Below are 14,782 nucleotides of genomic sequence, written 5' to 3'. Positions count from 1 at the left end.
TTAAAAGATTTTTTAAGTTGGGATCAGCTGAAATCACCTACCCAGCACAATTGCTTCTTGGCCCGCTCAGCATGAGAATAAATGGTATACGATAGGTGGAACGCATCATTTCTAAATAATTCAAAATTGACAAATTATAAGATAAGGAAACCCTGGGGTGACCAACTCGATGATTCTTGACATGTGTATAATATATAAGGTTTCAATGCTTTACTATGTGCGGTTGAAAATTGAATATAAAAGAAAGTAAATTGGAAACATAATATTATTCCTTTTAAGTTTACGATATTTTTATTCTATTGATTAACATGTTGGATCATATGAAGGACTTGTGTTAGGTAAACAATGTAAACTCTTGACCTCTCTGGAAAAAAAGAAAAACAGACAGTATATTATGAAAAATTATCGAGTAAAACCACATGCTTTCCTCTTATAGTATGATAAAATGTCAAGAAGCAACAATATAATTTCTTAATATTTTTATTTCGTAATAACCATCGATATAAATTGTACATATTACTATTGAAATCGTCTCTAAATATTAATATCAATTATAATATCAGTAAAAGAAAACGTTAACAAGAGAAACCGCGTCAATAAAATAATTATATATGGTAAATATATTTATACATATATACAATCTTATGATCCAATGATATAATCGTTACAAGTACATATATCTACACACAGGGTTAAAGATGATCATAACTTGCAATCTCGGGAAATATAGCTTGCCAGCTGCTATTTTCAAAAAATTACTTTTTTTTGGTAAATTCTGATGATTTCTATAACTTCTCTTGGTTTCTCCATTTACCTAATCCCTATATTCACACGGACAAAAAGCACTTCCTTTAACATCACTGAAGTACCACGCGCTAATTTTCTACAATTTCGGGACAGGAAATCAGTTTCTTGTCCTGAAGAGATTGTGGGATACTCAGCGCAGGCGCAGACATGCGCCGTCCTCGAAGGCGTATTGCTCTGTCAATAACTGGTGGGACTTCATACGTGATTGAGGCTCGTGATCCGCGGCGACGATGCACATAGATTACTGTTGTTTCAGTCTGAGATTCATCGGAATCTTCGCTGTTTAAAGACAAGGTACTGCTACTTGTATTGGTTCCATTGCTGCCGCCGTTGTTGTTATTATTTCCGTTCGGAACCCCAACTGACACTTGGTTTATGTGGTTATTAGCGTAAGCTCGGAAAGCCTCTTCCAGTATCTCTTCTGAAACTCCTCGGTTTGCCCAAATACAGGTCACACCTTAAATGAATGACATACCTTTTCCTTAAGCAAATAACTAAAATGGCGCGAGAAAGGGAAACATGATTAAGGTGGTATGAAATACCTCCATGTTGTGACGTATTGTTTATCGAAATAAATAATAAAATGAAGTGTAAATACATCAGTAGTTTCTTTCCCTAAAGTGTCACCTAACTGCGTAGCGCAGTGGGTTAGAGGGCTTACTCCGAGTCTATAAGTCATGATTTCGAATCCCGAGCGGGATTATACAATTTTTACCTCTTCAAATATTTTTAAAAGCTATTTTTGGCTAAAATTGTAAAATTTGAAAAATCTAAACCGGTGAAAGTATTCTATTAATAATGCATTTGAATCCCAATTAATGTAGACAGATGTCCCATACAACCTTAAAAGGGTTGGGTAGTCAATGCCATATTCAGGCTGTTATTATTAATTTCCTTTAGAAGAAGAGGTATGTTTAAGGACATGTATATACAAATGTAGCATAGTATTAAAATATACTCTAAAATAGTTCGTGTTTCCCTGCATATGAAAAAGATATTCCCAACATTATTGTAATTATGTTAGATTTTAAGACATGTCTGAGGGGATATTTTGTTGACTATCCAATTGCCTTACGTTTGATTATATAAACATGTGTCTAATAGTATATACTGTACCTAAACAGGTGTGTGCTACCTCTGACAGGTGATCTCTTTCGTCATCGAAAAACATCATGTCTGGAAATGCAATTCCGCTGTCTTTTTTGATGCTGCGAAATGATAATCAAATTTTTAAAACATTTTTTGAAAAATGAAAAGCTGTCAATTGGACAGCAATCGGGAGTACCCTATATGCAATATTCTACAATCAAAACTAAGTTCAACAGTTTGCAATTTTTGGGAGTTGATTTTAATCAACTCTCCTATGCACTTACTCGGGCCAAACCTTAAGTGAAACAGTGTTTGGACTTAAGCACAAATCAATACCGCTGACAACACTTAGTTCCTGAAAATAATCGATAAATTCAGATGCAATGTATTCTGAAGCATTGTTTTTCAAGAAAACCTATTTATTAATACCATGAAAATAGTAAGATTTTAAATGGTACAAATAATTTAGATATTTTTTGAAGTCGTATGTATTCATACGCTAGACTTCAATGTACTAGTCTCGTTCAACCAGACGCTCGGATGTCTCCGTTAATATCCGACAGTCGAGCGTTTGGTTGAACAAAACTAGAGTTCAATCTTGCCTGGATCTATACAATTTCTCAGGAATATTTCGATTACTGATACTACTTGCCATGCAAAATCACATATCGCTGATTTTAAAATAAATGATAATCGATAAAATCAACTCCCGTCAGTACTTCAGTACTTTGATTATTACATGTAATTATCAAAAGTCAAAATCCAAGTATATGCACATTTCTAATATTTGTACAATTGACCTGCAAAACAACTTCCTATTTTGAAAACTGTATGAGGAACCATCCGTACAAAAGAGGTACGCTTTTGGCCCGCCTGCTATTTTCACCATTTTAATTACCTGATTTTTCTTTGGAAAACCCAGTTAAAAGTCAATAACCTAAAATAATGCTTCTTTCATTATTATATAAATAAGGCATTGAAATATGAACAAGGTCAACATTATCGATTTTATTTTTTGGTAATTATATTTATAATATTTTGATGATAAATGTCGTATTTGTTTCCCTTAAGGTTAGTGGGACAGCCATAATTATTGTTCTAAATAGAGTGTTCTGGTATTTTTTTGCTTTTTAACTTATAATTTAGCAATATCAATTACACACTAGTGTAATAGATTCATACTATATTAATTATATGAAAAAGACTAGTGAAAATATTCCATAAGAAAATAACTATTTAGCCATGCATGTATCAATCAAAGGGCAAGAAAAGTCATAAACATATTTTATTTATATTAATAAAGTGATTTAAATTATCACAAAATGGTCATGCTGTGTCGAAAATAAACTACATAATGAAGCTGTAATGCACGTTTGAAGTTAAAGAAATCGTATTTACTGGTGGGTGACATGATATCGTAAATTGCAGATTTTTACTATGGGTGGCACTGTAGCTCTTCTGTCGTCAATCCGATTTTGTTTTCAGAGTAGGAGCTACAGACCTGCATCTATAGTATGTATGTGATTTCACATCCTGCAGGGGGTTGCAGTCAATTTTCAAAATTTACTTACTTTAAAAAATGGGTAATCTTTGATCCTGGGGAGATTTCTATGTAGTCAAAGAATTTATTCCATCCAAAAAAACTCACAAGGCGCTTAACTTCCTCTTTGTTGAATGCTCTGTAAAATCGAGACGAATCTAGTTCATATTCCAAAAATGTGAGTTCTTATTATGCATTTTCATTTTATTCATTTAACATTCGACTAATTTAATTTCTGAAAAACTTTGGTTTCGTTGGATTCATTAATAATTATGCAACACTTGTATTTTTGCCAAATTCTTCTAAAGCATTTAACTTCTTCAAATTATAATGAAGTCTGAAATTTTGATGGCATTCTAATGTCTGCAAATTTTGCAAATGCATTGTAAAATTTCTGCTTCAATCGCTGGTTTATATCTAAATTTCTGTCATCTAATTCTCGGTTATATATTTATAGCCAAAATCTTTAAGTATTTAGAGGGCTAGTAATTCCCCGACCTTATTTCAAAATGTCTGAGTTATTTTCAGCAAAACAAACATTTTCAAGCAGTGGAATCGTCAATGTAACATAGAATATTATACATTTAAGAGGAGAGCAATAATAAACTTAACAAGAAATACACATGCCTGTTCAAAATTTGGAAGGTATGCGATCATTCGATAGTAATGCTTATTCGTAACTCTTAGCCTATTGTCTTATCGTCAAAAATACAAAACACTTTTTTCAAAAACCTCTCAGTAGCCTCATAAAAATATGTCTTAAAGAAACTTTAAACCCAAGACATAAGTTACAAGCACTTTGACAGTTGCCAATCCGCGTCATCGGTCCAACAGATGTAAGCATCGCTACGCAATAAAATAGAGCTACTGTACATGAATTAGTTACGTAATCTCAATAGTTTCAACAATGAAGAAGAGAGCTGTTGTCTGGAGAGACGATCTCCCTCTGATGATCACGTGACTTTGTCATACTCACTCAGAGGCAACAGCCAACTTGTAGCCTTCCTTGTGGAGCTTGTGTAAAATGTGGTCGATGTCGGGGAATGCTTTTACCTCTCGGCTACAGGCGTCAAACACCTTACCGTCCCTGCATGGACATGACACGTTATAATTCAACCGTCTTGTAAATGCTCTTAATGGTTTCTAAACACGTTCGTGATTAATGGTGAACGAAAACACAGAGCTGTCTGTTAATGAATTGGTAATTACTAACTGAAACTGAGAGTGTGATTTAAAATTCAGTTTCATATATAAAATCTGATTTGTTTTTGCTGTTAAGTTAAATATCAAACATTTCAGATGCAGATTTTAAATTCAAAATTAAACGTCTGTCTAAATTTTACTAAGGTTGTTAAATTTTAGAAGTCTTTGATATTTAGGTTTATCCTGCTTCTATTATTTCTATGAGTTTTTTTACCTGGTACGATTGAAAGGGGGCTCGACATTGACTTTTCTATCAACCCAAAAAGGCCATAATGTGTAATCTGAAAAACAAATGATATGTAACGTTAATCAAACATCAATTTTAATAAAAATCTTACTTTTATTGTAAATGTAAAACGAATGTTTAAAATCTTGTTAAAAAATATAGATATAGATAATAGTTTGTTTAAACCCTAAGAAGAAAATTCACCTTGAATATACCAAAGGCAACACAAGATAACTTCTAATTTTGGAGAAAAAAAACCCAGGTTTTTTATAAAACATGCATGTACATGTATAACAAAATTTTAATGTCCTAACAGCATTAACATCTCAACTAAAGTTGATACCGGAGAAAACCAAGCTTGTGCTCCTTAGGAAAGAATATAATCAGAAAGCACAAATTCTTGTTTTCTATAGGGACGAAAAATAGATAATGATTATCCTTGTAGCTTGTTTTTTGAGGAGACAGGGATGGCTGTTGACCTAAAAATGAGTCTTGCAGCTTTGTTACCAAAAAGGTGTCCAACATGCTTGCTTTATCGCCAACACCTGTCTGTTTCGTCACCGTCTACCTATTCAAAACCTTTGTTACATGTAGCTGTCTCATTACAATCGCCTAGTCTGATCAGGTGTGTCTGCATGTAAGTGTCTGTTATGTTTAATTCACAGGGAGAAAGAAATCTTTCCAAATATCATCACTATTCAGACATTATACTCTAAATATAATGAGAACGATATTTTGATAAGCTGATTTTATGATATATATTTGGCAGAATCCTGTATAAAGAATTGTCCCTTAAACCGTTGAAAATATGTTGTTGCCCCTAAAATCCTTAGACATCAAAAGACATCTTAAGGCCAATGTTGATATATGTTTAACAACACTTTAATTGCATGTATGATTTATGAGTTGCTTATTCAAAGTATTTTACCATTTTTTATGAATAAAAGCGAAAACATTCGTTAACGCAGCTACCACATATCAAAGATAATTCCATTAATCTTCAATTTCAAAAAGTGCTGCACAAATTATCAAAGGTTCCCACAAACCACCACGAGATCGTGAGGTGTTTACTACCTCATTCGCAGACTTGCGTATTAGCGGATGAGAGGGAGCAGCTTAAGATATAGAGGTAGATATTGCTCAAGTACAAAAACCATATGGAAATAAAGGGGATGGATAAAAGACACTGGCAATTAAATGGGATTGCTATAAGGCACTGACAAAATGATATTTAAATGGAAGGGGTGAGTTTTAACTATAGGTCGACATTCTTAATATTGAGATGACTACTGGTATTGTGCAGTGGATTCATATTTTTAAATGCAAAATTCTATTTTTGGCACGACTTAGCCAGTCTTATAATTTATAGAAGGATGAGATGAGGATACCTTCGAGGTAAAACGTCACGGTTTATGCCGCATTCACGAACGTTTTGTGTCGTAAAATCGGGGTGGGATGAATTCTTAAGACAACAGCCTAATTATTAGCACATGAGCATGTTTTGTCATACATTTACCACTGAGTAGAATAATTTGAAATGTGTAGTCAAATACAAAATCAAAACTGAGATCCCATTAGCAAATTATACAACACAGTGAACAAATACGAACTTCTATTGCGAACACTTTCTATAGAATGAGTGTCTTATAGTTTTCCGTTAAGAATATTATCATGATACATATGTACATAACTTATCATTATAACATATTATCATAATGGAAGACGCATTGTTTGGAAGCATATTTTGCATTTTTGTTACCCAATAACGATGCAGATACTGTAGTATTGATTGCTGGATTCAGTTACCTCAGCCACTGAAAGCGAAAGTTCACATGTAGAATTTTGAACTGGTCGTTTTGCAGTTTTTGTAAATCTATATGCTATACAAATTGTTTCTATTCTTAACTTTTATCTTCTGCATCGGAGTGACCTGGGCGAAAAGAAAAAGTAAGAAAAGTTTCCGTAGTTAGAGTTAACAAAATTGAAACCGGAAATTGCAGTCAATTTGTGAGCAAGTTACTATTATAGTTTATCTAGGATGAGAAATAAAACTAATTGGGGCTAATTTCACCTAGTACAGATAAACATGTTGTGATTTTAAAAAGTCTCATGAGAATTAATCTCGTATTGTATCAGTTTTATCATCGAACAGATGGAACGATGCGTGGTTTGTAAAGGAAACTTATCAATAAAGAAATGATTTAAATGATGCACGTGCATGAGGTACACTCAAAACACTTCAAGACCATAAGTGATAAGCCAATCTTTAGTAGTACAAATAATCTACATTATCAAATGAGAGCACGGTTAATTTTGACTATGACATTATGATTATTGCGGGGCTTGAAATTTATGAATTCATGCCCTTAAAACTTAAAAACCATGTCGTTCTTAAATGAACACCGCGTAAATGTACATTCAAAATTTAATTGGATTGTTTAACTTAACTTTTTTACTTATATAAGGATAACAATGAGGACACTTTAAAATTTGTAAAATTTAAAAGCTCATTGCCCATACTAACTGTTGATTTACTGCTACATGTATCTGCAGGTACAACTATGCACCATTTGGTACCCGGTTATTCGTAACATATGTAATCTTAATTAAATTTGATATACATGTATGCATCACTAAAATGTCTCATCACGTGCTCTGGATTTCAGTAATTATTTAAAAAATCTTGCAAATGTACAATTTGAGCGAATAATCATAGCTGTTTACGAGATAAGCTGCAGACCATGGTGAAAAAAACGTAAAGTAAAATGTTTTAAGAAGAAACTTGCGTACTTTTGAAAACTGACATAAGACGTTTGCGCGGATTGATTGGAGAACCACAGGATCTTAATACCATTTTACGAGCAGTACAAATTCCAGGAAATGTTGACGAGGTTGTTGCAGTGTTTCCTGCAAGGGTTTATCCTCCGAGTGACCCGTCTAGCGCTTCTGGTGAAGAACGAAGGGCATGCCACGTGCTGAATAGGTTTTTCAAATTGGCCAATAAAGAAGGCATGTGTGTCTACATTATCTACAGTTTGTCATAAAAACTCTAATCTTTATAGATTACGTGGATTATTTCAATAAACTCGCAACGAGTGTTTGTTTAATTATGACCTTGCTCAGGAGTTCATGGATATTTTCGACTCTGGGGTTTTTTCTTCATTCATCACACATACACAATTCAAAACAGGAGGTACACAAAGCGGGGATTTAGCATTGTGGGCATTTGATTCAACTCTTATTTATTTTATTTGTTCAGGTGGTTTTTATTCGTCTTTAATTTCAAAATACTGAAATTAAATTTTAATAAAAACAAGAGTTTCCGTATTTCGAAGTAGTCAAGAGTCTTCAGTCTTGCCTGAAAAACTTTTTGTACCTGTTTTGGTGAAAAGTTATTGTAATAGAAATAAGAGTCATATCCATTTTACAACAATTAAAAATGTCATCCGTCATTGAGTAAATCGTACGTTAATTTATGAGTTCAGGACACATTCCAACTCATTCGTGTCTATGCCCCCTCCTTAGTTATTTTCTTCTTAAATACAGTTGCTTTCTCAGTTACGTTGTTTACCGTTCAGGGCCAACTATAATTTGTTTGTCAGCATTCACATTAAACGATCATCATTATATTCAACGAGAAACGATTATTTTGCGTTCTGAAAAGAATCCCAAGAGTTCAGAGAATGAAGATTACATTTGCAGAATGATTGGGATTTTCGATACTTGTGTACAGTTTTTCTTCCAAAACGAAAAATATGTAGCTGTACTTCTTATTTACATGCAGGCTAAATATATAAACATTTTTGTTATTTTATCATTAATATTTAAAAGATTTATTGAATTGTACAACAATATCGTTTGATTGGTATAGCGGAGTTGCCATAAATGCCTTTTTGTGGTATTGGACGTTGTCGTTTATATCAAAAGATTATCGATCTTCCGTTAATTTTTGTTTATGAGTCTGCATGTTGACATGTTCGTGTTAATAGAACACAATGAAAAGCATGACTAAAACAAACGCTCGTGTATAAATGTTGCCAATTAATCAATAGAAAAAAATAAGAGAGACGTTCTAGTATAAATTCTGCCAATTACTTTGCAAATTGATACTAATCTCGGAATAATTGGAAAATTAATTATCAGATGGTTTTATGCTTTATATTTATGATCTGAAATATCATTTTGTCATAAGGGAGAATGGCAACATATTTAGAATCTTTCATCTAAATAATTATGCAACAGTAAGAGTTTGCATAATTGAAGTAAGACTAGAGAGTATCTGTTCAAACATTAGATTTCTCTCTCTCTCTCTCTCTCTCTCTCTCTCTCTCTCTCTCTCTCTCTCTGCACATTTTGCAAGCTTTCCCAAATTCCGGTGCAGTTCGTTTTATTTGAAGTAAAGCTTCTGCACATTGAGAAAGTTAAGGTGTTAAAGTGATGCTTACAAAGTGATGGGAATGGTCGGATAGAAGACTTGGCGAAAGAATTTACGTGTATATGAAGCAGCGCGGAGAACCCCTCTTTCCTCACTTCTTTAATTATCAAAATAATCTTTAGGTTTACCTTTATCATTAGTAGTCTGTGCCAACGAGACACAGCTGTTCTTGATTCGTGTTCGTTTGTTGATGTTTATCACGCCTATATTTCCCCAAACCTTGTGCAATTGCACCAAAAAAAAAAGAGGAATCAAAGTTTCATTTTTATCAAAGAGAGATGCAACACTTCACGTAAATATATCTTACATTTGTTGCTATTTAAACAAAAACCAAATGACTTTATCTGATGCAGTGAAAATTCCGAAGATAACAGTCGACAAGACATTCCGAAGTGAAAATGACCGTTGCCACTAGGAAAAGAATAGCATGCAAATCTGTAATTGGTATAACAGACCCAGTCAGTTAGGGTTACAAAAATCAATTAGGAATTTCGCCTTTTCCTACAAGATACCATCGATGAGGATCAGAGGCCGGCAACTTATTTTCTAAAAACAAATTTTCAAGGCGTTCCTAAGGAAATATCTTATCAGGCTCATTTTAAGCAAAGAATTAACAACATTTAAATCGCAGGCAGTTATCAGTGCTAAAAATGCTAGAAATAGGATTTCTAATTCAGCAATATATACATAAAATATTAGAAATTGGCTATCGACACGTGTCGGTCCAATAGAATCATCAAATTTGCGGGATAACCAGTCCCCTTTTCAGGACAGAATAAATTACATCAAATGAATGAAAAAAAAGAAATACAAATTTTCATTACAACCAAAACCACAAAGAGAACTTAAAAAAAAAAACAACTATTGCTTAGTGATTGGGTTTACTTTCTATCGTTTTGTAATGTTTGCGGTGCAGTTGATCACTCGGATGTAATAAGTTGCGAATTTTTATACATGTATTCAAATTCAGTTAATTAAATGAGACTGTTTTATATTTCATATTTGAAATTATCTCTCTTTAGATTACAAACGATTTAAACCATTATATTACATTAAACCTAATTTTTTCATTTAAAAAAAAATTTATGAGATTGCTTCATGCTGTGTATTCCCTGATATGTATGCAGCCCTACTTACAAAAAGCATGTGTTCTGAGACCTGCATACCTTCACATACTAGCTGTATGAGCAACAAAGCAGGTTATGGGGATGACGAGAGAATTTATTGTCAAATTCACTTAGCCTATATTTTTGCAGACGAATTCTGGAAAACGTTAAGTCATAATGTAAGTATGTCAGAGCAAGAAGTCGGCTGTTTAAATGATGCTTTTATGACAAAAATGAAGAATATTTTTTTTCTTTTAATAATTAATAAACTGCATGAAATCGAAATTTTTAATAAGAGTATACTCACCTAGGTCGAAAACGATTAACTTTGGTTTGGGAACGTTGTTATTTTCGTGATCCATGTCGAAAAGCTCTCAGGTTTATACTGTCATTTACGAATTTTCTTTTTTGTCAAAGAATTTCCAAGTTCCTCACCTTATTTCTATTCCGTTACCATCTTTAGTTGGCAATGGGTGTCTGTTGATAAAGCTTTAATTCTTGAAGTCCTTATTCCCCTTCATAACAATTTAATTAGCTGAGAGGTTTTTTTCACGAATGTCCTATGACGACAATGCAGAAAATGTTCAGCATCACATCGTCTGCTTCCCCACTCGAGTGACTGAGAGTTTGAGATGGCGCGAAAATGAATTTATCATTGAGGAATCGATAGGACACGTGATCATTCTAGGGGGCTTTGCCATCGTAGAGGAAGAGGGTCTTTCTTTAATGAATGAATGCGGTGAGCAAATGAATGAAAGGTATGGCCTGCCATTGGGTTCTATGAATATTACGGCTGTCCTAAACTATTTAAAAGATTATAATTGATTAACCTAAGTATTTGATAATCTAGAAGAGGCATGGGGTCAGTCTTATATTTGTATTTTTTTAAACTTATTTGGTATTTTTTAATAATTAAGAAAAAATTAGAATAATTTCAGTGTATTTTAAAAAAAATCATTCTCTAAATTTAATTATGTTTAAAAAGATTGATAAAGTGAAGATAAATATTTGTTCTGAGAGAAGACATGCTTGAAGTGCTTTGCTTTAATCGGTTAATAAAACTTTTCGATAGACAACGACCTCTTTATCACTCTGTTATTAAGCTTATCAACAATTAACTGATCCTGTAATCTCAACAGCATAATTCAAGAGCAAATGTCTCTCATGCTGCTGTTGTAAAGTTTCTAGTAAGCAACCCCGTCCCTTTAAATGCCGTTAAACTGTTCACCTACATGTATTTTCAGATAGCTAAGAACTGCTGGATCTTCAAAAGTGTTATCAAATCACACAAGCATATCTTTTACACATTTTTATTATACTGTATAAAATTGGTCAAGCGCGCCTCTAGAGAGGGTGGGAAGTAGGGGTGGGGGTAATTGAGGGGGATGGGGGGGGGGGGACAACAACGCCACTTCTCTGGATTTGCAGAGTTAGTAAATTCTATAAATGGGGTAATACCCATCTGACGTGGTAATATCGGTCTCCAAACTAAGCTGATAACATACAGGATTTTTTCTTAAATATTAATCAGATTGCATGGGGATATTTCATTTAAAATAATAAAAAAGTGTGTCCTAACAGCGCTTTATTAAATGCTTTGCAAAAGTTTACGTTACAAAAAGACATTAACAATATTGGGGCAGCTTTCCTTTCTAAGTGACGGATTTATTGAAAATATGCATTAACATAGGAAAAAAACCTCAACAAGTAGATGAGCAAAGTATTATTTACTTAAAAAAGAAAGTTTAATGTAATAAAGTACCTTACAATGTATCTTGTCCCATTACTTTACCGACTTCTTTAATCGCCCAAAAAAATTTAGATGCCGACCCCACAGATCATTTGATGAAATAGGGCAAGGAAGTTGAATTGCATCAAAATTCATTGATTTGCGATTTGACCTTCTTTAAAGGTTGTTTAGATTACAAAATTCGTATCTTGTGTACCTAAAAAACTAATTTTAATTATTTGTAAATTGAAAAACATACCTAAAGGCTTTTAAGGAACCTGAATAGTCGAATTAGACGATATGGATAACTCTTTTTTTTTTCTTTTGTTATATACGTAACAGGAAAACTTTACACATCTTTATCGCCGTATCTGGAACAAGGAATTCGTTAGATGCATAATTTGACCTCTAAAATAAAGAACTTTTCGAGATTCTTGTTTTTCCTCGTGATTTACCCTCACGATTCTCTGTTCATGTTTTTTACTTAGTTTTTGACAAGATGGACCATCTGCTTTTCGCAGTCGGGAGAAGTCATTATTTTGGTAAGAATGTGGCGTAACAATATTGCTTTACTCTGTATATTAAAGGTTGTCTCCTTGACTTCCTTACGATTTTGTTTTTCTATACACATTTTCGTGCCTATTATTAGCAGGAGAAAAGTATGAATGAACATATGTTATATATTTTGTCTCGTTTTTGTCTTTGAACCTTTTTTTTAAATGAATAATTCATAATAAAACACCGCTTTTCATTGTAAAAACTATTCTTTAAAATCAATATTTTTGTGGGCGAGTTTTTCAAATAAATTATCGATCAATTAATGGGGATTTTTTCCTGTCGAAAAATTTTGCAGTTAACCAGTGGTTTGAGACTTACGTTAATTAATGGGTCATAAAATATAATTCTAAGTACATGCAACCTAAGTAAAATGATACAACATGTATATTCTAGTTTTAATATCGTGACTCGTCTAGCCAAACTACCATGTAAGAAAACAAGTTTTTTTTTATTTTGAACGTTGTGACGTATCACAAGTCATATTAGAAGTGCAAACAGTTTATTGAAACTTTGGAATGAAAGTAGACATGATGTTGAATTGAAGAGGGATGTTTTTCTTCAACTTCGTGTCTTTTTGTTCGTTAAGCCAAAAAAAAGGCAAACAAAAAACCTGACGTAAGCTCCCTCTAGTGGTGGTCTCCACTTGACTCTCCCCAACAGCCGGTCGAGGACTAGTCGTCTGCTTAGAATCCGTGTTGTAACTTGCCTCGATGTGATCTCTATTTTTCCAATCCCCTAATGCATTTTCTGTGTAGGAATACATAGCTGGAAACATTCGAACTAATAAAAACAAATTGAACTTAAATAACCTTATCTGACTCCTCCGAATCCTGGGTGTTTTTTGACGAGTTTTCTTTTTTGTTTGATCGTGTGTGGCGGAAGCAACCTGCCGCAAGATTAAACTTCTAAAAATCCAAAATTCACAACAATTTAATTCTTTGACATATTCTGCTTCGCGCAATCTTTTGTACAGTTCAAAAAGTGAACAACTGTATACAATCTAAATCCATGGCAAAATAGTAATCGTGCCACGAAAAATGTTATTTATCAAAGATATCCCCCTTGTTTTTCTGACAACATTCGTTCAAAATAGGGATGTGAATTTTTATAATCATTCGTCCACTAACCACTAACCCAACCTTCCGATAGACTACAAAAGACATGAGGGTGGGACGAGAACACACTTTGCCCTTTCATCAAGACCTTGCAATTAGAGGATAACACATTAAAGCTTACTACATGATGCAAAGGTCTTAACCCTCAAATACAAACGTATTTTGATCCATTTAGTAAGAGCCTCTTATTAAAATACGTAGGGCATGCTGTTCCTTTACACAAATTGTTTAGGCGTTTTGAGTCAAAGAAACTAACACAGGGTGTTTAGGTTCAAAGAGGAGAGGGTGTAAAAGCATAAAACAATACTGTGGCAGCTATAGGGATCGATCACAGCTAAAGACATGGATAAATATTTGGAAAGGCACACCAAGACTTTTTTTCCTTTCTTATGTTAAAAAATATCTATCAGATAATTATAGAAATTCTAATTGTATAAGCATTTAGCTAAAAATAGCAAAATTGTACATACATGTACATACATTATATGTAGCATTGGTCAACTCTGTTCGAATATAGAAAAGTATTCATCGGAATATAACTATTTTATTAAACTACATTATATATTATATTATATATTATTTAATTTTGTTTGGACTCCCAGTGCATAGTTAACATTCCCGCCTAACAGTAAACGGATATTTTATGTGTTTACATGTCATTAAAAAGTATGTTCTAATGTAGTACATATTCAAACGTGTGTAATACAGAAAGTTTTCGTGAATTATTAATGATCAGATAATACCATGTTTAAACCCAATAAAAGAATTAAAATATAATCCATGGCTCTACAAATATTTCCCCGGGAGGGGGGGGGGGGGGGGGTATGTAGCGAGAAGTCTGTAGTTTTACGGTTGATATGCCTTTTAAAATCACCAGCCCCGTCTAGTTAAGTCCCGTGGTTTGTTTAAATGTAAAATGGCGAGTTTCAATCTACACGTTAATTAATAATTTGTTTTCGCTTTTTTATTTAAAT

General features: G+C 33.2%; 2 protein-coding genes across 2 annotated transcripts in view; one reads left to right on the top strand and one right to left on the bottom strand.

The window, feature by feature from the left end:
* Window positions 1-462: 462 nt before the first annotated feature.
* Window positions 463-11,055, bottom strand: LOC128190296 (magnesium-dependent phosphatase 1-like). The gene is made up of 6 exons (XM_052862312.1): window positions 10,714-11,055; window positions 4,854-4,920; window positions 4,413-4,523; window positions 3,468-3,575; window positions 1,924-2,015; window positions 463-1,264 (listed from the first exon to the last, which is right to left on the bottom strand). The coding sequence occupies exons 1-6, from the start codon at window positions 10,766-10,768 to the stop codon at window positions 876-878; spliced, it is 822 nt and encodes a 273-aa protein (XP_052718272.1). The 5' UTR covers window positions 10,769-11,055; the 3' UTR covers window positions 463-875.
* Window positions 11,056-12,628: 1,573 nt separating this feature from the next.
* LOC128190419 (L-rhamnose-binding lectin ELEL-1-like) overlaps window positions 12,629-14,782 on the top strand; it is a 30,321-nt gene continuing 28,167 nt past the window's right edge. Inside the window, exon 1 of the mRNA XM_052862462.1 lies at window positions 12,629-12,677. Coding sequence (XP_052718422.1) covers window positions 12,635-12,677 — 43 coding nt within the window. The 5' untranslated portion in view covers window positions 12,629-12,634. The remainder of the gene's footprint in view (window positions 12,678-14,782) is intronic.

This window comes from Crassostrea angulata, chromosome 6, assembly GCF_025612915.1.
Source record: "Crassostrea angulata isolate pt1a10 chromosome 6, ASM2561291v2, whole genome shotgun sequence".
Taxonomy (NCBI): Eukaryota; Metazoa; Mollusca; class Bivalvia; order Ostreida; family Ostreidae; genus Magallana; species Magallana angulata.
This window is presented reverse-complemented; position numbering and strand designations above follow the sequence as displayed.